Source organism: Podarcis cretensis, assembly GCF_951804945.1.
Source record: "Podarcis cretensis genome assembly, chromosome: 2".
NCBI classification, from domain to species: Eukaryota; Metazoa; Chordata; class Lepidosauria; order Squamata; family Lacertidae; genus Podarcis; species Podarcis cretensis.
This window is the reverse complement of record NC_137171.1, coordinates 78,144,937-78,169,395: the sequence shown is the minus strand read 5'-3', so window position 1 is coordinate 78,169,395 and position 24,459 is coordinate 78,144,937. Positions and strand designations below refer to the sequence as shown.

General features: G+C 39.2%; 1 protein-coding gene across 18 annotated transcripts in view; it reads right to left on the bottom strand.

Annotated features, from left to right (window-relative positions):
• The window catches only part of ATP2B2 (ATPase plasma membrane Ca2+ transporting 2), a 361,888-nt gene that overhangs the window by 45,932 nt on the left and 291,497 nt on the right, over positions 1–24,459 (bottom strand). For 15 of the 18 annotated variants that reach the window (XM_079967266.1, XM_079967269.1, XM_079967264.1 and 12 more), the window contains 6 exons: positions 23,190–23,231; positions 18,329–18,493; positions 17,415–17,629; positions 14,654–14,896; positions 7,737–7,978; positions 6,238–6,472 (listed from right to left, as the gene is read on the bottom strand). In XM_079967266.1, coding sequence (XP_079823392.1) covers positions 6,238–6,472; positions 7,737–7,978; positions 14,654–14,896; positions 17,415–17,629; positions 18,329–18,493; positions 23,190–23,231 — 1,142 coding nt within the window. The remainder of the gene's footprint in view (positions 1–6,237; positions 6,473–7,736; positions 7,979–14,653; positions 14,897–17,414; positions 17,630–18,328; positions 18,494–23,189; positions 23,232–24,459) is intronic. The other 3 variants (XM_079967277.1, XM_079967268.1, XM_079967265.1) reach the window with 1 other exon arrangement.

Genomic DNA, 24,459 nt, shown 5'->3' with positions numbered 1-24,459 from the left:
TTTAATATATGTATATAGCTTTGATGTATGACATTCCATCAATCAATGACTACTGCTATTTAAAACCAAAGGCTCTGCAGACACAGCAGAACTCCACGCACACAGTGGTGCTCCTTCTTCCACTCCTGTCCCCTCCAGACCCCTGTGCACCCTCAAATTTTGGGGGCACATGGGGGAAACAGGTGACCCGTTGTACCAGCAGAATGCTGCTCACACAGCATTGGATGTGATCCAAAATGTTTTCTTCTATAGAGTAACACAGAAAAGCCAAGAAATTCCTCTTTACATAAATTTGAGCAATCATAATGCCATCCTGGCGTATCACACCTCTCTCAATCCTTGTAAGGCTAATATCATGTGGAGAAGCAGCCACAATCCTATGCACAAGAGACATACAGGCATGCAGACAAAGAAGCTAAGCCGTAGGGCGGCAGGGGCCAGTGTGGCTTCTACATAGAAGTCACCAAAGTCACATTGAAAAGCTCTTCAGATTATGACACTTTGCCTGCAGATTTGTTGGCTTTCTTGAATGCAATCCTATACGTGGCTACTTAAAAGCAAGCCCTACCAAGTTCAAGAAATTTTACTCCCAGGTATATGATTGCTTTAGATGACAATGCTAGGCCCCAGAGGTGGGGTACCTCAGACCCAGGGACTGAATGCAGCCCCCCAGGCCTTTGTATCTGGTCTTCAGAGCTCCAGGCAGGGCACAACTTACTCCTCAGGTCACAACTCCCCCTGCTCAGTGATTTCCTTGAGTGCTTTTACCTGCCTGAAATGTGATCTTTAACTATGATAGTGCCTCTTGCTTGCCTAGATGGAAAGGCAGGTGGGGGGGGAGGTGGAATGACAGAGTATGCAGAAACCTCCATCTTCTGTGTGACTGAAATATAGCCTACTGTACATGTTACACCAGTGTTGAAAGGTCTGCATTGGCTCCCTATTACCTACCAAGCCCAATTCAAGGTTTTGTTGTTGATATTTGAAGCCCTAAGCAACTTGGAGCCAAGATACTTTGCAGACTGCTTCTCCCAGTACAGACCAATCTGTTCTTTAAGATCTCCCAAGGAGACCCTATTGGTTATTCAGTGAGCAGAGGATTCTTCTTGGGATGCCTTCCCGCAGGTAATTTGTGAGGCAGAGACAGTAATCACCTTTCAATAACTCTTTTTAAAAAATTACCCAAGTTTTCCTGCACTCTGATGCTTACCTTTTTACATTTGCTTTGTGCACAGCACAGTTTTATTTGTGATGTAGAGTTATGTTTCTATCTTGTTTTTTAAATCATGTTTTAAAGCTAATTTTATTGAATGGTGTTTCATAGTGTAAACTTACTGTAAACTGCTTAGAGATTTTTAATATTTTAAGCAGTGCCTTTTAAAAACAGATAAATAAACAATGACATCTGTTGTTCTGCCCACTTTTGCCTCTGGAACCACCCACCACTGGCATGCAGCTCCTGGAAGGCTTTCCACAGGGTAATGTGACCTTTGGGGTAAAAAAAGATTCACCACCCTTCTGTACACACTTAAGGGTAAAGGGACCCCTGACCATTAAGTCCAATTGTGACCGGCTCCGGGGTTGCGGCGCTCATCTCGCTTTATTGGCCGAGGGAGCTGGTGTACAGCTTCCAGGTCATGTGGCCAGCATGACTAAGCCACTTCTGGTGAACCAGAGCAGCGCACGGAAACGCCGTTTACCTTCCCGCCGGAGTGGTACCTATTTATCTACTTGCACTTTGACGTGCTTTCAAACTGCTAGGTTGGCAGGAGCAGGGACCGAGTAACGGGAGCTCACCCCATCACGGGGATTCGAACCACCGACCTTATGATCGGCAAGTCCTAGGCTCTGTGGTTTAACCCACAGAACCACCCATGTCCCACTTACCCACTTACCTGGAGACAAATCAATGGGGCTCACTTCTGAGTAACTCTGTATAAGATTGCACTTTTAAGTTTGCCACATTTTTAGATACTGTTGGAAATGCTGCATGGAAGACCAAAGTACATTGGCAGGTCTTAAGAATACAGCCATTTTACCACAGGGAAAAAATGAGGCATTGTCACTTGAGGCCTGCTAGGAAAGAAACAGCCAAAGTTCTACCACACACAAAAAACGTCTACCAGAAATTCTTCTCAGCTTTCAGTTGGTCTCAGTCACTCACATAATTAATTTGACTTAGTAATGTTCCCCCGTGACTTTCTAAATATCAGCTCTGGATGCCCATGTGCAACAAACAACCATAATATTTTATTGTTTAATTTAAAAGAGATGAGAATCGCCTTCCCACTATCCAAACAAATGTGGTTACCTCTTAAGCTGTTAAGAAAGGAAATCATGCCCAGGGCCATGTGGTACCAGGTGTGAAATCTCCAGAAATATCCCTACTAAAATCCAAAAAAGGGTTTGTTTTCTTCAGAAAGTTGCATTCTGAAACAAAATGACTACCTGCATCATTTTGCCCCTTAGGGTAAAAAGCAGCTCAGAGAGGCCATTTCTATAAGAAAAGCAGTACTACACAGAGGAAAAGAAATGTGCCCCCTTCCAGTCAGACTGCAGCATCAAGGCAATTATGGGTTGAACAAATGTTTGCTGTGGGGCATTTTTGACAGATAGGTGGTGCCACCCACCTACAAATCACCTGATGTCATTATGATGCCAAGTGACAACTTCTTAAGGGCTTGTTGTCACTGAAGGCACACTGTCACCCTCAAGCAGCTGTCAGCAAGCCCCACTTAGCAAGGAATAATCAGGAGAGCACTTTAAACTTCTGATAGTTCCTTTGCACCATGTCTTTACTTGCTCCAGGTGAGGGGAAGGTGGACATAGTTTGAGGGAAATGGCCTTGTGAGCCAATTCGGACCCCTATCTAGATCTGTGCACTAGGAGTTCCCCATTGCTGTCCTAGATTCTAGGACTTACTTAATAGCTACTTAATAAAGTAGTAGAATGTAGGAGGTGGCAGCACTGACATTCAGCAGCAATAAGAAATATTTTTGTTAATTTTTGTCTTATTCATGCATGTTTTCTACCAAACGTAACTGCAAGTCTTTTAACTCAGACAATTCCTACACATTTCTAATGATTTTAACCACACTGGTCCAAAAATAAATAAAACAGGCTGTGAGATTACCACAAAGTGAAAATCACCATAGCTACATTGGGAGCTGCTTGTTAGGAGTGACCAGGCTTATTAAGTGGCTGCCACACAACTGTGTTTCATGTGACAACTAGCACATTGCTTCTTCTTCTTTTAAATGAATAAGGTATTACAACTATTTTATTTCACTATCCAAAGGACTGCTTTTGTATTCTATTGTCACAACACATAGACCCATTTCTAGAGAAAGCACAGGCTGTTTTTAAACACCATCTTGGCTTTCACGTTGAAGCTGCATGTATACTTTCAGAAAACTAAGCTGTCCACCTGTCTGCCTATGTCTGTTTCTAAAATCTCTAAGCAGTGTGCAAAAATACAAACATAAAAACACGAAAGTTGTGTAATAAAAATACAGATTAAAAAAAACAACCTAGCAATAACAGCATCCAACATTATGGGTCAGGGACTGATTTTTAATGCACAATTCCTAACCCTATTTAATTTCTATGCCAATTTCTCGTAGTTCCTCTTGCCCAGTCGGCCAACTTTCACTGCCACCAAATACTGAAGATGACTGCTCATTGTCTTATGAGCCAGGTTTTCCAGCAGTTACCTCTCTGGTCAGATCCAGAAGCTCCTTATTGAACTCTTCCTCACTGCTCAGTGCCCTTAGATAGCCTTTCTGTCAATCTTCAGCTTAAGCTAGTGATTCAGCTCTCTTGAGGCAGACTATACTACTAGGCTTCCCCTAGCCTCAATAAGTCTCTTGCCCATACTGCTTTTCCTTTTCCTTCTGCTCCAGACCCCAGCCTTCTTCCTTCTGCCTCCTCCTCCTTCTCAGCAGTTTCCTTCAGTCACACACTCTCCCAATACAGTAGCCTATTGATGCTCTGGTCAGCCTACACTTCAACCAATGATATTTAAGCAGCAAAAAATTGTCATTGTCCCCTCATCAGACCACTTTTCCTGTGATCAAGAATTTCTATCCATCAAGCCAATCCAAAATTCACTTTTATAATCCTCTAACCCAGTATAAAAAGAACCTAGCTTTTACCAGTTCTGTCTTATATAATTAATAGCCAATGGTCAGCTGCCAATGGATACACTTTAATTTAACCTGAACCCTTCTATTACCTTCATATAAAACAAACTTTGTCCCTATAAACAAACTGCAAAATGTGATTTCTCCACATAGGTGCTCCTCACTATGGTGGTTACCTAGGCCTCCAGTAACAAAGATGCAAAAATACTATCAGTACCCCAAAATTCAAAAGGCTTCCTTCAGAGTCAGTAAAACCCTATCCAGAACTGGTAAAATCCCATGGGGACACTCATGCACAGAGTCTCCATTTTACCAATCCGCAGCTTAGTAGTGCATCCAGGGACCAATTAAGAACAATCACAGTGTCTCCTGCTTCAGACTGTAATGGCAAGATAGAGCAGGGTGTCGTTAGCATGCTGACATTAGGAGAGCAAATATTCTAACAACTGCTTCCAGCAGTTTTGTATCAATATTAAACAGCATTGGGAACAAAATAGCGCTCTGTGGCATCCCACAGCACAGCTACCAGAAGGTGGACACATAAAAACCAATGCTATTCTTTGAACCCAACGCTGTAAGTAGGAATGGAAAGACTGCAAAACAGCAACTGACAGAAATGGTCCAGGAGGATACAGTGGTAAACAGTACTGAATTAGCTTGCTGAAGTGCCCTTTGGATCACATCTTGAAGCAACTAAACTGTTGGGAGGATGAAATTAGGAGCTCCATAATTTTTTTTAAAAAGTTATCAATTTAAAAAACAATATTTTTATTTCAAACTGCCATGCAACATTTCATCCAGTGAACAAGCTATTTAGTGAATGAGCCAAAACCTGTTTGGAGTGGAAGACATTTCATCAGACACATAATGGAATGGAAAAACAAGTCATGTAGCCCTTTTATAACCACCTACTGTTTGTTAATACATTATCAGTAATGATATCAAAAATCATCATAGCAAGTGTACCCATTCATGTCTTGTAATAAACAAGCTCCCCAAGTGAACATACAGTGGTACCTCAGGTTAAGTACTTAATTCATTCCAGAGGTCCGTACTTAACCTGAAACTGTTCTTAACCTGAAGCACCACTTTAGCTAATGGGGCTTCCTGCTGCTGCTGCTGCTGCGCCGCCGGAGCCCGATTTCTGTTCTCATCCTGAAGCAAAGTTCTTAACCTGAAGCACTATTTCTGGGTTAGCAGAGTCTGTACCTGAAGCTTATGTAATTTGAAGTACCACGGTATTGTTATCAGTTTAGGGTTGAGAGATGAGAGGTTTGGGGACAGGGATGTGACCTGGAGGAGGAGCAGCAAGCAGAGAGAGAGAGCGCCATGGTGGATCTCTGCTTGAATCCAAGGCTATGGCTATGGGAGAAACAAAACCCTCATGGGGTGTTAAGGCTGTGGACCCCTCCACTGTAGGCTTAGGTTGTATATGTGTGTAAAGAAACCAAATATCATTAAGACACCACAGTGTCTGCTGTGCCTCATTTCCAAAAGGAAACATGAACCCTGGGGTAACACCTGGAACCTCTGGAATCTCGCACCACTTGGAGATTGGAGTGTCGTCGTGCAACAATATATAAACAGTGCATCAAAGGATGAGTCTTCTGGTACTACTCTCAAACCTGCTAAAATATGTGTGTTTGTGTGTGTGTTTAAAAAAAAAAATCTCTATGTGCAGACTTGCTTGGACCTATTTCTACCTACCAATTCCTTCTTCCTCATATTAGCTGCAGTCCTCAACAGCACACTGACCATTCCACAGGGTTCCCCAGACCTCAGGAGTAAAATGGGTATGTACAATGAACGGAAGCAAAAAATAGGAGGTGGGAATGTTGCATGAATGGGCCTCTTTTGATACAACATGGTGTATTTTTGGTCACACTGCAGTACAAAGAATTGCTTTCAAAAACTGAACTGTAGGAAGTACATCTTTATAATAATAATAATAATAATAATAATAATGATGATGATGATGATGTGAGTGCTTTAACATTCTACACCTAAAACCTATTTGGAAATTAGTATTATTAGTTCATGGAACTTAATTCAAATGAGGATGGTTTAGGAGGATCGGGGCTTAAGTTTAGCATACCTCTGGTCTTACAGGGTCTTCTATGCCAACCACACAAATGCAGGTCAGGTCAGATAGAATGTCGTTTTCATCCTCCCAGTCTGGTTCAGGGCTGCTGGGGAAGTCTCGATAAGCAACACAGATAGTTCTCAATCCATCACAGGCCATAGGTTCAATCACTTTCTTTACCATCTCATCCCGATCACGAGGTCTGAAGATGCGAGGCTCGCCAGCTGCATTAAGAATCTTAGAACACCTGGAAGGAAAGGATACCAGCAGCAATTCTACAGTTCAGAAACAATTTACTAGAGACCAAGAATAAAGATTTCAACATGCCTGAGATATAGCATTAATTTTAATAAGTAGCAAATTGATTGGTACCTTCCTAAGCCAAATGGGTGATGAAATTCTACTTAGATCTATTGGTGGAAATTATAACATCTCTTTGTTGGCAAAAAAATAATAAATGTTAGAACAAAGACAGAGAAGAAGCCTTGAATGCATAACAAAGGTAGTCTGAATAATGTGAGGGGGTTCAGTGTTTAAAAATCATTGGTCTTGAACCTAGAAGAACTGAATTTAAGTTTAACAAGCCCTGCATCAGACTTTTAGCAAGCCACTCATAGTAAGCCAATTAGTAACAGTGAGAACTATTGTCCATCTCATCCATTCATGATAAATAATACACACTTTGAAATGTGCTGCTGTTATTCTTAAAATACCGTATTTTTCGCTCCATAAGACACACCTTTTCCCTCTTAAAATCTAAGGGGAAATGTCTGTGCGTCTTATGGAGCGAATTTGTGGTCCCTGGGGCTGGGGGGGGGACCCGGGCTTCCCCCGCCAGCCCCGACAAGCTCCTGAGCAGCTCTGGGGTAGCCCATGAAGCCTCCGCAGGGCAGCAGGGAGCCTTCATCCCGCTGCCCTGGGGAGGCTTCGCGCGGCTATCCCTGGCTTTTGCGGGAGGTGGGGAAAGGGACAGAGCAAGGCTCTCTCACTTCCCCCACTTCCCACAAAAGCCCCCAAGAGCCGCATATTTTTTTTCTTGAATCCCCCCCCCCCAAAAAAAGTAGGTGCGCCTTATGGTCAGGTGCGCCTTATGGAGCGAAAAATACGGTAATTCAATTCAATCAATTAATCTATACTTTTTCCTGGAAGCAGAAAAATAACAATTTACCTCTTTGTGGTAAATAGGATAAAAGGACATGTGCCACGTTTGCCAGGAATTTCTTCTACCTCTCACTTAAATGAATGGCAGCTATGCATACACAGTAGTGCTCTTCCTTAGCTCCCATTCATTTCCATAGGACTTATTTAGGAATCACCTAATACATGGCATCTCACAGGAGAGCACTTGATAATGTAAAAACATGTTCCATTGTCTTGCTGTACATTTAAGGTCTCTGTGTGCGCATCTGTCAATCTGTGTTAGTAAGATTTAAACTAACCAGATAATGAGAACTGGATCGCGCGCATACCCCAATTTAGTGACGTGTTCAAAGCAAATATTAAGTACATACTTCTTTAGGACAATTTCAGAAGCTCCTTTGCTGTACATTCGGAAACTTTCATCTGGCATTTTGATGACAGTACTCATTGATTTTCTCACAGAGTTAAATGTGTACACTTTGTAGAGCTTCTCTTCAGGCATTTGATTCCGGGCAGGCTGGTAATCCTGCTTTAGGTCCAAGACAAACCCCAGCAATCCACACTCTGTCTTGTTGCCAACCTGGCGAGGTAGACCACCATCCTTGTCTGGTGGCTAAGGAGAAAGAAAGAATTGGGATTTCAAACTTTCCTTCATGTCCCCACAGCATAAAGATCTTACATAAAGCCACGCTATGCATGTGCAGCTTTCCCTATGATATTTCCCTTTTTTATTTTTTTAGTAAAGCAGCAGAAGTCTGAGATCTTGATTGGAGCACTTGTAGAGGGCCAGGTCAGCTGCCTAACCTTTCCTCTCAGGCAGACTTTCTAGTCAAAATTTTCCCGGATGCTGCTTTCCACCGTGTGGACAGGGTGTAGAAAAGAGCAGTCTGTCCCCCACTCCAGTTTTGTGCTCCCAACTGTAGGCTTCTGCAGCCCATTGCAAACGAAAAAAAGGTAAGAGCAAAATATGTGTAACTTGTCATCTGCGTCTTACTCTGGAAATCTTAACTTACCACACAAATTCAAATAAATAAAGACATTTCACCCTCTCCCTTTCCTTGCATAATGCAAAGCGGCCAACAAAATAATAATAAAAATCATATTTTAAAAAATTTGCACCAAGATATGCACATCCAGATAACATGTTAAAAATAACATGTTACTTCTATTGCAATTCTATTTAACAGTGACCCTTAATATTAACAGAATGAAAGAGAGCTTATCTACTGTGTTTGTTAAAAACATGAGCTTTGAACTGCAAGTTCTCTGTTGAAACCCTATTATAGTGATGGGTGGAGTCACTGGATTTGAGGAAAGCCATTATTTATTGGTCTGAGCTCTCCATCTGGGGATAATAACGGGCATTAGTAAGGTTATTATTGATTCATTCATTCACCTTGCACCGTAAAGGTATCAAGGTAATTTACATCAATACAAGGAAGTAAACTGTATTCAAGAAAACGTAACAAAACCCTTGATGTGATCATCTTGGAATTTTGTACACACTGAGTACCTAGGCAACAGTCCCCCCATATTAATCGCCTTTCCTACTCTTCAGCAACTTAATAAAGGCTATAAAATTCATTCAAAATAAATGTATTTTCCTCTGATAATATGTTTTAACCATCATGACAAATAATTTCTAAAAGAATTTTAGAACTGTAACTTCTTAACAAAAGAATAAAAAGTGTGACCCCTCAAGGCCAGTGACTCAGCTACATTACTAAAGAAAAAGCGTTTTATATGTGTTATAATATTGTGACACCAGACGGCGCTGTGGAGTTCTGTCTTTCACCAATGTGATTTTGCACTTTGAGGTTTACAATGCGTTTTTCTGAAACACTTTTTTGATGTGTCTAGATCCAGCCCAGGTCTGACCTAACCATAATCTAAATAATTGTTTGCATCCACCGACATATTTACTCTATGCAGGCTTGTCCTCCTCCCCAATTGGGACAGGCATTTCTGCTGTGGTTTAAAGTAAGTTTTAATAAAAGATACTCATTGTTTTGAGTGTACATGAGTAAATGTAAGTATAAATAAGAAAAGACAATAATTTTCAGAAGAGGTCTTAAATTCTGTGAGATCTGCTAGAACAGCTGCAGATCCCCCAATCTCACCATGATGTAATAAAATAAAGCATACGGTGGCGAGAATTGGCAGTGACATTTCCTCTCCTGGAATGCTTCAGCACAAACCATCTGATTGCCAAGCCAGTTTCCTTGCAGACTACTGTCCGCAATCTGTAGTGAGAATGAATCTACTTTACACTTTAAAATGAAATTATTTTAGGCTGTTTCATGTTTATTAACTCTCAAAATTAAAGCAAATAAATAAAAGAAATTTAACTCTGCTACAATGAAAGCTATTATTTTATTTCCACCTGCAATTTCTGCTATGCTAATCATACCATAAATCTTTTCTTGCAGGCTGAGTATCAGCTGTACCAGAATGCCATGGTGGCTGACTGCCCCGGGTCTAAAGTGCACAACAATCAAAGTTTTTATTATTATTATTATTTGTATACACCATTCAAATTAAAATAGAGTCTTTGTAACCAAGTATTTGCAGATGCCAAATAAACTTAAACTAAAAAAATGAAAATAAATATGGATCTAAACTGAGGCTGAAACATGAAACAATGTAAAAACAAAGTTACCTGGAATTTTTGAAAATAATTGTTTAGAAAACTGTCCTAACCATAAATCCTGATCAGAAGAGTTATGTGAGACAATGAAGTTGTGCATTCAGATCAGGCTGTTGAACTCGCGATAACTGTGATAACTTCTCTCATTTGCCTAAATATACAATAATCCACTATTCATTTTTAAAATCTTAGTTTAGTTCAATGCTGTAAAACAACTAATATTTCATATCCCTAAGTAAATATATTGCTCTCATCCTCACACATATACTCATACACACAGCTTAGTCCTACACATAATATATATATTTACTGCAAACACACACAACCCCCAAAGAATCCTGAGAACTGTAAGGCTTTATCCCCCCTCAGAGCTACAATTCCCAGCACACTTAACAAACTATACATCTCACTAGATGCCACTGATGAAGCCTAATAATAATAATAATAATAATAATAATAATAATAATTTATTTATTTGTACCCCGCCCATCTGGCTGGGCTTCCCCAGCCACTCAGGGCAGCTTCAAAAAAAATAAATTAAAATACTGTGATACATTAAAAGCTTCCTTAAACAATCAGCTTATGCCTGCCCCAGTCACAAATCCAACAAAGCAGGGCATTTGAAAATTCTATTTAGATCATGGGCAAATAGATGATTGGCTCTCTACATACTTGCAAGCCCAGTATAGTATGGTATCATTTTATACCCAATAGCTTAGGTTCACTCTTTGAGTAGATGTGAAAACACCACTATTTACTTTTTGTATTTGACGCCACATGTATTTAAATGGGGGAATCTTATGTGGCCAATGGAGACATGGGGAAAATTCCCATTACAGTAGCAGGATTCATTGTGCTGACCTCTGCTTGTGGAACAGATTAGCTGAATTCTGCCCTTAATGTTTGCTTTATTTTTTAACTGCTTATGCATTTTATTTACAGTCAAGTGGTATGTAAATTTTGTTAAATATCACTAGAGAAACTGAAGTGGGAAATGAGCAAGCATGGAATTTACTTGGGAGGATGTTACAGATGCTTTTTGGCATCTATGGGCTGCAGTTCCTGCAGTATGCCATACTGTGACTGCTTAAGTAATATTGAAGCTTAGCCTGCCTTCTCATCCACCTCCTATGCCCAGAGCAGGGGAGGAAAAGGAAGTCTGTTTGCTACTGTAAACTGGCTTGTTAGTTTCCAAGAAAAGGTGCAGAAGAGAAAGCAAGCTAAACAGGCAAAGGCTGTGTGGGAAACTGGGTTGTTCTTCCCCTTTTATCATAGTGATTTGACCTCTACCTGTAGACAAAAGGAGATGCTATTCAGATGTTTTGATTGTCTTCACCGGCACCTTGAAATAATATGATATGTTTCAATAGATATGTTACACATCAGTCACTAAATAGTCTACAGCTCACATGTATGTGTCTGCAGGACAAAGAAAGCAGGAGGCTATAAGAAACTCTACTACTATAGTAAGATTATAAATAGGCCTAAAATTTATTGAATTACATGGGCTTCCCAGAGGCCCAATAGTAAGTCAAAGCTACATTAAGTAGAAACAAAATAAAATATAGACATTTCTAGCTATAATGCCTTCAAAGTTTCACAGTGCTCTTAGGATTCAGAAAACAGAAGAGTAATTTTATTTTTAAAAGTACATATATAGTAAAAACTATTAGTCTGTAGAGAAATACATGCCACTTCTCTTGTCCTTGAAAACACATACATAAAGAACAGTTATCAATGACATTGTAGTTCCTTGTGCCATAGCTTTTCGTAATTTCCAGGCTGCAATTTTAATACTACAAAGGATTTCCCCACTCCATTCTTATCAGTGACTCTTAGGGTAGAATTGGATATTATTTATGCAAATGTCACTTCCCAAATCCTGACTCAATGCAAATATAGGCTCACAGAAGACATTAGTAGGGGAGAACGTTGTTACCCCATCTTGAACCCACCAGTTCTTCCATAGGCATTTTATACGTACAGAAATTTGGTCTTGAAATCTGGCTAGAGTTTTTATTTAAATGGCCAGAGGGGCATTTGTAGAAAAATGGGTAAGGAAAGGGCTAAACAGAGCTCTCAAATATTTGGGAATTTGCTTAACCTCAAAGAATATAAATTTGTTTCAAGATAACTATATAATGGTGTGGAATAAAATAAGGAGAGACTTGGAAGTGTGGGAATGAATGAAATTATCACTCCTGGGTAGGATATCTGTAATTAAAATGAATGTGCTACCAAAGATGTTGTTTTTGTTTCAATCAATTCCAATATTTAAAGATTGGCAAAAGATAATTTCTGGCAGGGGAAGAAACCGAGAATTAAATTTAAACTATTAACAGACTGTAAAGAAAGAGGTGGTTTTGCCTGCCAGACTTGAAGCTGTATTATGAAGCGGCCTGCCTCTGTTGGTTAAAGGAATGGATATTATGGATATTATTGGAAAAAATAGATTTATTAGATTTAGAAGGCCATGATAACAGATTTGGGCGGCACGTGTATTTATGGTATGATAAAACGAAGGTACATAAAGGATTTGGAAATCACATATTCCGAAAGTCTCTCTATGAAGTATGGAATAGGTACAAAAACCTATTAGAAAGGAAAACACCCTGGTGGTTATCACCGTTAGAAGCTATGAGTGTTAAGAAAATAAATATGAATAAAAATTGGGTAACATATGAAATGTTACTCAAAAATGATGGCAATAAATGGAAATTAAAACCATACAAAGAGGTGAAAGGATTTGTTAATGATTGGTTGCACTACTACCAAATTAATGAGATGTTTAAGGATGATATGAAGAAAAATGTATTTGGAATGTATTTGGAAATACCAAATCAAAATTTGAAATAGAAATATTGAATAACAAATATAAAACATTGTCAAAAATGTATAAAATATTGCTGGAATGGCATCTGAAAGATGAAGAGGTAAAGTCGGTAATGATTCATTGGGCTAAAGATTTTGGTTATAATATAAAGTTAGAAGATTGTGGGAAATTATGGAAAGAAGGAATAAAATTTACAGCATGTAATGCCTTAAGAGAAAATGTGATGAAAATTATGTAGATGGTATATTACACCGGTGAAGCTAGCCAAACTCTATAAGGTAGATAATAAATGCTGGAAATGTAAGGAAAAAGAAGGTACCTTTTATCATATGTGGTGGGAATGTAAGAAAGTGAAATGCTTCTGGGATATGATATATAATGAAATTAAGAAAATGTTGAAATACACATATACTAAAAAAACTGGAAGCTTTTCTACTGGGAATTGTAGGTACAGACATTAACAGACAAGATACTAAGCTTTTCCTATATGCAACAACTGCAGCAAGAATTTTATTAGCACAGAAGTGGAAACGAGGAATTACTGACAAAGGAAGAATGGCAACTGAAGTTAATGAGGAACTGGCCAAAATGACGGGAAGAATCTGAGAACAGTGGGAGCTGAAGTTCATCAAGGACTGGACTAAATTTGTAAATTATTTGAAAGACAATTGTCAATCAAACACGTTAGTAGGATTGCAAGAAGCTTTTAAGGAAAGGTATAAAAATCACTGCAGAGAAGAATAAGAAAATATGATGCTCTGATGTTTTTGATTTTAAAGCAATGGTTAAGTAGTGAAAATGCAGAAATTTGAAATGAAAGATAGAAAATTACAAGGAAGGTTTGAAGGAAGTCATGGCCCTAAAAAGCCAAAATGTATAATATGAGGGGAGAGATTGTAATGGAAATCATTATTGTAAAATTAATAAACATGATATGGCAAAATAAATAAACAGAACTCTCAACTACAGATTCTTCTTGAAACTATTCTTCTAGCCACACAACAAATAAATAGTTCCAACCGATTCCTCTTTAAGCAAAATGGAATACAAAAACAGTATGATCATTATTCATCTAGTTCAAGGGGTAGGAATCTGATGCAGCCCTGCAGTTATTCTATACAGCCCTTAGGACTCTGATTAGGCCACGCCCACCTTTCACCTGCCCCGTTCCATGCCATTGTTGAGTGCTTTTTGCCTGGCTGAATATCTGTTTCTGAACTGTGAAAATGCATCTTGCTTGTCTGGATAGACAGATTGTGTGTGTGTGTGTGATCATATTTACTAGCCAGCATAAAGTAAGCCATTTTATCTTAGCCTCAATCCCCTCATGTGCAATAAGAAGGATAATAATACTGATTTAGTTGTTAGGATTACAAGTAAGTAGTGCATGCGAAGCACTTTGAACAGTGGAAAGTACTGTGCAAATGTCACCCTCATCATTATCATTATTTATTACTATATGAACCCTGACTTGCTTGAATTATGCAATAGTGATCTGCGCTGTCTACAGGGACAAAAAATGTGAAAGCTAAGTTAACAGACTTTGGGGGCCTTTTGACATTCCTTATAAGTCCACTTCTTACCTAAAAATATCAACTTCATGAAAATTTGGCATGGCACATGTAAGCTACAAAACAGAATAGTTTTCGAAAACTATTCCTTTTAAAACCACAAAGCATATAGATGTAGATTTTTCAAGTTATTCTTTCGCCAAACCTTCACACAACAACATTTTTATTACAGTGGAAAGAGAATCGACAGAGATTCCCCAAATGTTTTTTTAGTGTCTGAAATCAAAGCCTACCTACCAGAACTTTTGAAGTGTAAGCGCTGTTGATGGCAATTGCATTAACCAACAAATCCAGAATTTTGGCTGGAATGGAATCTGGGTCAGGGATCTCTTTGTAATGGGTATCTCCAATGTACGCTTGTACTACTGTCATCCGGTTGGTGGTTAACGTCCCTGTTTTATCAGAGCAGATGGCTGTAGCATTACCCATCGTCTCACACGCATCCAAATGACGGACCAGATTGTTATCTTTCATCATTTTCTGAAAAAGAAGAAAAAATAAAGCCTATTTGGTAAATAGGTTGAAAATCCATTATGCTAATTAAATGCATAAGCATTTTTTAAGTAGAGCAGATGGATTAATCTTTCCACAAAATCCCATTTGCACTTGTAAAACATAGAAACTTCAGGTACACAAAATGCATTTTTACAAAATTCCTGTAAATGAGGGATTAATGTGACTTAATATCTGCCAATATTTTAATGGTTGGGTTTTTGTTTTTGTTTTTTAGGCACATGAGACAATCAGCAGAACAAGAACAATATAATCTGGCTACAGTTTTCAAACATCAGTACAAAAATACTGAAATTCATTTGAAAGATACACCCACCCACCCACACAAAGCATTAAACCAAAGTAGGAGTGGACATATTTCTTTCATTCCATTTTGTAATTCTACAGATGGCTCTGTCCTGTGTTCCACTCTACTTATCTTCCAGTTTTACATTAAGGATTTCTATAATTAATTTTGGTAACAGTGCATGTACAGTTTGCTCTTGCTGAACTTTCCATTTCTTCCATTTCCATTATTCTTTTCCATTTAGGTAAGCTGTGTGCATGAGTGATCATGCACATTTAAAAAAACCCCAGTCATTTCGGTTTTCTTTGTTTGCTTTTCAGCATACAGTTGTCTACACCACTGCATTTACATTTCTTGGAATGGAAAGGTTCTGGTATTTTAGACTTCAGTGGAGCTCTCCACCCAAACACTGATCCTTACTTGTAATGGAAACATTTGCAGGGAGGGGGGGGAGGAGAAAGGCAGGAATGGAACTCAGAGAAACACACATGTTAAGCTAAACATTCTATTATGAATGTTTATGGTAGCTCTTGCTGCTCTCTATGCCTTCCTCCCATTACCAGCCTTTTTTTTTTTTGTCTATATGTCATTGTTGTTGAGATTGTGTTTATATAATCTAAGAACAAAACTAATACAGTGTTTCAGAACTGTATTAAAAAGCCAGAATATTAAAGCTACTAAGAATGGTATTAAGCATTGTGATGGCAGGAAGGCATCAGTATAGACAGCAGTCTTTACAAATTCTGGAAATCCAAGCCAGGAAAAATGGCCAAAAAAACCATTCATAGGTACAACTCCGCAATCTAAGAAAAGGGAAGCGGGAACCACTAAAACAATAACTTTGAAAGGAAATTCAGAAGCATCCTTGGGGGGAAAGACTTAAGGGAATATTAAGAGACCTCAAAGCTGAATAGCAAATGATAAATACTGTACACATCTGAGTGTTCCTTGGCCTGTGTAAGCAAATTGAGGATGAGAGGAGGAAGATATGCATTGCACATGAACCTCTAATGCAATGACTCAGCACTCAGTTTTCTAATATAGGTACAGATATTTTGCCATGTGTAATTGATGGCTTTACAGTGGCGTAGCGTGGGTTGTCAGCACCCGGGGCAAGGCAAGTAATTTGCGCCCCCTAACCTGTGGATTTGCGCCCCCTAACCCGTGGATTTGCGCCCCCTAACCCTAACCCCCAGATGTTGCGCCCGGTGCAGCCGGCCCCCCCCGCACCCCCCACGCTACGCCACTGTGGCTTTACCAGGCTAAAGTAATGCAAGGTGATAAGCAAGCATGTTAAGGGAGCAGATAAAGAGAGGAAGTGGTAATTTCAATTTATCGAAGAAGAAGAAGAAGAAGAAGAAGAAGAAGAAGAAGAAGAAGAAGTAGTTGTTTGCGGAAAAACAGGAATTATGTTACAACAATAAGTGCCTACCAACACCCTGAAAAAATCCTCTCTGAGGAAAAAAATAGACAGTAAACTCTATTACATTTCACCACAATGAGTACCAGTCCCGTACATAACTCCATACAAACTAGCACAGGAAACCCTCATCACACAGTACAGAGATCTGCTGTCCTAAGGCAATTAAGTTCATTGTGAATTGTATTTCAGACTCTGCTTTGGTGTTTGGGTTCCCATTTGCATTATTTACTGGATTATGTTGTTCATGCATATTGAAAGCCTACCAATGTAGAATAATTTAATTATGTAGATATACCTTACTGGAAATTGAGCTATTCTAGCATAAGTGCCCCCCCCCCAACTGCAAAATGGCTGACACAATGGCACCTGAGGTGCTTCAGTTTAAGTGGGAATCCATGTCTCTTTATCCAAGTCCAATTGCTTCATTCACTTCTTTAAAGAGATCCCCCTAAGTAAAGCCCACCCATGTTATTGTTTAAACTATTAGTTCCACAGTAGTGAGAGAAGTTCCTCTAGAGAAATATTCTACTGTGCACAATGTCAACATTTCTATTCTATTCTATTCTATTCTATTCTATTCTATTCTATTCTATTCTATTCTATTCTATTCTTCAGCTACACTTTTGATCTGAAGACATTAGCATTCTGAAAAACCTTTAAAATTACACTGACATGCAGTCCTGTTTACCTTACCAAACAGTAAACCAATTTTTAAGTAATCTATGAACAAATTAAATAACTACGCAAAAAATCTTGGTTTCAAGACTGTTGCTTACCTTTACAGAGTAAGCGAGGGAAATAGTAACAGCAAGTGGAAGTCCTTCTGGAACAGCAACTACAAGCACAGTAACACCAATTATGAAGAACTTAACAAAATACTGAACATAGATAGGTGTGCATTCAGGCAGCCATGGCTTCTTGCTGACTACGAAGTTTTCAACAGTGAAGTATAATACTAAGATGATGACAGTGATGGCAGACATCACCAAACCTGAAACAGACAAAAAAAGTTAACTTTTACTATAGCAAGTGTGGGGTGTGTGTGTGTGGAAATCTTGTGAAAAATATATTTGCATTTAAGACATCATGCTATAACATTTGTGTGTGTTAAAATCTCAGTTTAATCATTATTGTGTCTGACAGCTTAACTATGAAGCCCGGAGACATGATCCAGAATCACACATACATACAGCCCATCAAAACTACTTATGAGAATTATCTGACTCTGCGTAAGGCAGCGTCCTTTGTTATATTTCGAGATCTTGAGCTCAGCTATACCTTGGGGAAATTGCACTGGACTCTTATCACTACAGAGAATGAGCAGAACCTACGGAGTCTCAGTTTGGGTTCCAAAGAAATGTGTTTAACACTACAATTGCTTTGAATGCCTTGAGTGTGGAATGCAAACCCATAGAGTGCTAAAACAAAATTAAAAAATTCCTTCCAGTAGCACCTTAAAGACCAACTAAGTTAGTTCTTGGTATGAGCTTTCGTGTGCATGCACACTTCTTCAGATACATAGAGGGCTAATCGGGTTCCATGTACAAAAAAAAAAAAAAAAAAGGTGACAAAGGGAATGGCTTTGGGAAATGGTTTTTATCCATTGTGCGCAGATCTGGCTGGCAATTAGTCTAAACTCTCTAGTACATTCCTCATGACAATAGGCTACCCCATCAAATGTACACCATACCTGCTTTCCCTATCTGGACAGCCAATTTAGTCAGCTTCCCTTGGAGGACAGATTTTTCTTTCTTATGCATGTTCGCTTTCCTCTTGTCTTTATCGTCTCCATCTCCACCTTCAGCACTCTTAAGTGGCTGCATCTCCATTGCAGCTGCACCATCCTGTTGTTTGGCTAACAGTGCAGAAGGAGGAAAATTATTTGAGAACTGTAGCATTATTTCAGATGTTTAATTTATAAAATGAGGTATCTGGCCTTCAGTGTTGGCTTCTGCACCACTGCTTTCCATAGAACAGTTGACATGCCGGGTTATTTTGATAAGATTATAAGCGTCTAACCATTTCCCAGTCTTCAATTTACAAAGCACTTTAGAAAACATATACAAAGGTCTGCTTCTGCCTCCCCTTCTCTAGAATGAAAGTCTGTTGGTTTTATAGCAGTTTTTCACTTTTAAGTTTAAAAAAGGTTTTTTCTTGCATTTATATCACACTATTATTCTGCTGTTTGACCCAAAGTGGCCTACATGGGGTCATCCCCCTTCCAAAGTACTTACCAGACTCAGACCTGTTTTACTTTAGCAAAAAGTGGTTTCATGTGCACTCACACTATATCCTAAGACCAGGATATGAATGATAGATTTATGACCTATATAATTAACTATCTAACTTTTTTTTTTACATCAGAAGCCTCCTCAGAATTATATAATTAAATTGCCTCTGGATGCCAGCGTCACCTACTCCACCTCCTTTATTCAGAGGCAAGGTCTGACGATTACTTCTAAGTCTGTTTGCAGCATGCTTTACAGGTAGGGATGGGAGAAGAATTTAATTCAGTTTGCATTTAAAGCATAATTTATCAAGCTCACGCTTTCCAAAACAATATGAGAACTGAAACACAGCCATCCTTCAAAATTTGCACCTATCTGAATTATGTGATACATTTCTCCCGCCAAATAATGCTTATAAAAACACATATATTGGGAGTGAATGAATACATTCATGAAAAAGACATAGAAAAGGGCATTATATGAGGAGAGACTGCTTGCAAAAATGTGTACATAAGTCAAAACTGTGTACAAATTGTGTTAATTAGGGGAAAATGCACAAAAAACTGAAGGCTTTTCATGATGATCTGTTGTTTGTAAAATTCACTTGCTGCAGAAATGTGGAAAACTGAATTTAAGATTATAAAGATGAGAACTGAAAGAACGTGGCAGATCCTTTCATCCCTCCTAATAAGCCTCCCCATAATAGAGAACGCTACACTATTATCGAGAACTCTTGTATTATTATTATTACTATTAATAATAAAAATTTGTATCCCATCTTTTCTCCCAAAGGAGTCCAGGGCTGCAAAGACATAAGCAACAAAACAATTTAAACATCTAAAAACAATTTGAAAAAGCTGCAGACTAGGAAAGAGCTCTACTTAAAAGGTTTGCTGAAAGAGGAAAGTCTTTGTGTGCCCAGGCATAGAAACATGCAAGCCAGCCAGAGGCAGACCAATGAGGAATACACATGACACCGGTAGTTGGGATGAAGTGGGCCACACTTCTTACTGATTACAGATGTAAGTAGGTTTTGGCAAAGGAAGTGGGTGTGACTCTGGCGTCAACCAGTTCAGCTGCTGGCTGACGAGAGGGCTGGGTTGACCCTGGGTTGAGTGTTGTTCCCACAACAGGTGTTCCCACAATGACCATGGAAGTACAATGGTTCTGGGCTGGGTAGCAGTCATGCCATGACTGCAAACCATGGCTTCCCCAGGATTTCCAGGTAAGTGGCAATTCCATAGATGCCAAAAAAGAGAATACCAGTATGCTAAAGGCTGGGTTCCTATATTGTGTGGAACAGACCTCCTGGTAAGATGATATCTACAGGAGGCCCTCACCTGCAGAGTGCAGTGATCAGTACAGTGGTACCTTGGGTTAAGTACTTAATTCGTTCCGGAGGTCCGTTCTTAACCTGAAACTGTTCTTAACCTGAAGCACCACTTTAGCTAATGGGGCCTCCCGCTGCTGCTGTGCCGCCGGAGCACGATTTCTGTTCTCATCCTGAAGCAAAGTTCTTAACCCGAGGTAATATTTCTGGGTTAGTGGTGTGTGTAACCTAAAGCGTATGTAACCTGAAGTGTATGTAACCTGAGGTACCACTGTATAAGGGATGAAACCATCAGGTATGTGTATGTGTGTTGAAGCAAACAGACTTACAAGTTAACAGCATACCTTGCTACTGAATGGGGCAAGCTCAGAGCTAGAGAGGGTGGTGGTGGTAGTGCACACAGATTCAAGGTTCCACCTTCATTTTAATTTTCTAATGCTCGAAGAAGTCAAAAGTCTCACAACTGCAGTATGTTTTTACAAAGAATTCAGTATATGAAAAAGAAAAAAACCTTCTCCTATCTTCCTGCAGAGAACTTTAAATAAATCGTGTGGAGAGAAACATGTACCTTTCCTTTATGTTAGCCTTCATTTTGCAAGGGGACACAACTGGACACCACACATTTATCCAAGCCCCGAGAGGTTCCCTCCATTTCTTTAAAGAGGAAAGCAGCCTTTGGAAGTGCAATTTTGAGCAGAGAAATGAAGGGGGAAAGCGTGCTTTACTCCTTCTCCATGTACCATTTTTTACACTTGCACATGTTCCGAGGTGGTAGAGTTTTTCCAAGGTAAATCTTGGAACAAAAGTTCTTGAATAGATTTAAGATACTGATTTTATATTCAGTTTACTTAGCCCAGGAGTCAGCCTAGACATGACGGTAGAACTGCATGCAGAAATGTGTATACCACAGCATTCCTACAGAATGAGTGCAAGAAGCCAAATTCTCCCCCTTGCCTCAGCCATCCAGCCATCTTTAAAGCCATTTTCCCCGAGAGTGATATTAAGGAGAAAAAATGCCTATTAAAAGATATTGTGCTGAGCCCTGCCTACCAATTTTGCAAACCTCTTCTCTCACACACTCAGAGAAACACAGAGACACTATGGAAGAGGCGATTATCTTTCTACCACTTCCAGGGGGTGGGGAAGTTTTGCTGAAATCTTTTGGGAGGGTGACGCTTACCTAACATTATGAAGAACTAAACTTAGAAGAAGGAGAGCACTGGAAGATGTTATAGCACAACATCCTTCCATAGTTATTCGTAGGAGCACTCCAGCTAGACACTGAAGATCAGTGTGAAGATTTTCTCTTTTAGTTAAAAGGAAGCAAAGCCTCTTTCCACCTTGTACATTTAGATAAACATCAAGTACTAAAATACCAGCTATACACAGAACATGTTAACTACCACAACCGAGAACCTACTCAAAGTATTTTAATGCTCTAAACCACTCTCAAAAATATATGCAATTACAATTGCATTTGAAGTAGCAACAAAAAACAATCATTTTTTGTATAATTAAAACTGAAAACATGAAGAAATATGAGGAAAAGCAAAGGCAAGTGTTCAAATGGTTAGGAAAGCTGGTAGCTGTAAGTTGCACTAGAATTGCTTCATCATCCCTGTGTGTCTGTCTCACACGCTGCTTATTAAAGTTGGTGCAATAATAAAAATGCTATAGGGCACAATATATTACAAACTTCCCCTGTGCAATCCCAGCTGAAACTGAAGGGAGATGTGCAAAAGCACAACTATGGCCTGACATAAATTTAATGGTGTTGCTCAGGAGAAATTTTCCACTACTCATAGTATATTATGGTGTACACTGTTCAGAAGATCTATCAAGAATAGTTAGACATAATCAATTTAGCTTAGCACCAAGTAGGACTGTATGTGTTATTTCTGTATTTTGAAATTCCTAAGAGGAACTAAAAAATGTATTTTTATGGGCTTTGTCTTCTTCGTTATTCATCTATCTTACGTAGTTTAGTAAAACAAATGTGTTCAACTGTTCTATACCAGTTATATTCATTCTGCAAAGAAAAACATGTCAAGAAACTGCTGTTAGACAAATGTAGACGGCAAATGTTATATTGGAAAAATAGATACGATATTATTCGGCAAAGAAAAGACCTTTTGAGAATTCTAATTTTTAATTTACACAGGGAATATACACTTAAATAATTTGCACAGGAAATAAATATTATTTGTTGTTATTTTAAAAAGATGAAACACACAGCTTGACAACTAGCTGAAATCTTACAAGGGTTATGTGTCTATTGTGGTGAAGAATCACATGTGCCCTGGCAGTGCTTTTGAAGTTTCTTCTGCAACCACTTTTACACAGATGCAACCTGATGTCCATCTGAAAAGTGTATTGCTCTTTAGCTATGCAGTGACTACAACCTCTGTCTGGGTGCATGCTTCCCTGCATTCACACACAGCACTGCAGGATTTCAGCCTAACTTGGTTAAAAGTCCAATACACTAATATTCTCTAAGCTGCAAGTTGCAAATCCTTCTTTATGCACAACTTGATATTAGCATTGGCACAGAATACCTTCAAGGTGGCACGGACAGTGCTCCCTTTGTGAGCATATCACAGTAATAACCACAGAATAGCACTAAGGAGAAGACTGCAGAAGTGAAACAGCAGAAGCAGCACTAGAAAAGAGAGGTTGTGTGAGCATAGCTCCATGAAGCTTTCATGATAATGCAGTTGACTGAAGCCTTCTGGTAAGATGGATATGACAGCTCCAAGTTGTTGGAATCTATCAGCGTCCCATGGTTTGTTATTCCAACATGAAGGCTTAAAGGAGACAAGAAAAAGGCTGGACTGTTTACAGTGTTGTTTTTGTCATAGGAATAAAAAATTAAAAAGTTTGCTTTTGAGGTACCGTACTTTTTTTTTTTGTGGGGGTGATATTCCTGATACTATACTTGCAGAACTAAATTCAAGTACATGTTTAAAATCCTCCTTAATATAAAAGAAGGTTACCTTTATTCTGGTTGTTCTCCATATTCCCATCCTGCATTTTGCCTACGTGATAAAAATTGTAACAAACAAAAACAGACAGTAAACAATCAGTACGCACAGACAGAACACAAGACAAAGGGGGATTTAAATAAAAAGGGCCAAAAAAACACGTTATGAGCATGTTTAAATAAAGTTTAATGTAAATTTTTATGATGTATTTATATGCATGAATGAGCTTCCTGAACAAAAATTTACAACCAAGTTTATCATTTACCACCAAGGCCTCCTCTGTTGCAGTAATAATAGAAAGTCATAAACACTTTGGAGCAATAATAATTGTTTTTATACTGCAAAGCCTAAAGCAATAATTTGAAATTATCTAACCCAGTATTTTGGATTCTGCGTTCTTCTGTCAGGAAATACTTTTGACATAGACCTGCTTGATATAGAAACTTACTTATACTGTGTTGCAAAGGTTTCTGGGGCATGTTCTACAGTTGACATAGGACACTTGGCAGGCTTGTCTGATCGGCTCACAAAAATAAAAAGAGCAGTCAAGACAGACACAGCCCCACCCCTATGTTTGCACTTCTACCATTCTGGCCTGCTACCCCATTTCCAATGGAAGAAAACGTATGGTGGGGTGGTGGTGGCGGCGGCAGACAATGGCTCCTCCAAAGATGGGGAAAGCCTCTGCTGCTGCTCTAGTGTCTGCCTGCTTAGTGACATTGCAAATGCCTCTTTCTACCAGGATCATAGGTCTCATGAACAAGAAGTCCCAAGGTGCTGTCATGGGACTTCTGGTTCAAACCCCTTTATTGCCAGGAGAAATAGATACTGCTAGTGGCTCTACATTGGCAGAATCTTCTGCACTTTCAATATATTCATGGGAGAAAGAAGACAGGCCCCATGGCCTTTCTCATCTTTGAAGAAACTAACGTCATCCCCTGGTGCTCAAGGAATTTTTCTCTTGGGGGATATGGGCAGCTGCCAATAGTTCCTCTTTGAGCGTTAACACTCACGTCTCTCGTCTACACCTGGGGAATTTCAAGGTGCAGTGCAGCCTTGTGTTTTCCCATCCCCAAACTTAATATCTCCTGCAGTTCCACTTTGGAAGGGGAAAGACTGGTGAGCAAGCAGTCGTTTAAGTAAGCTTGCCTGTCATTGCCAATATTTTCACTGGGGAACCCCTGCTAAACTTTCAACAAACCCCAAGTTTCCAAAGCACACTGTTGGAAAACCACCGATCTGGGCTTCATAAATGAAAAGGCATTCCCAAGAGCTTACCCTA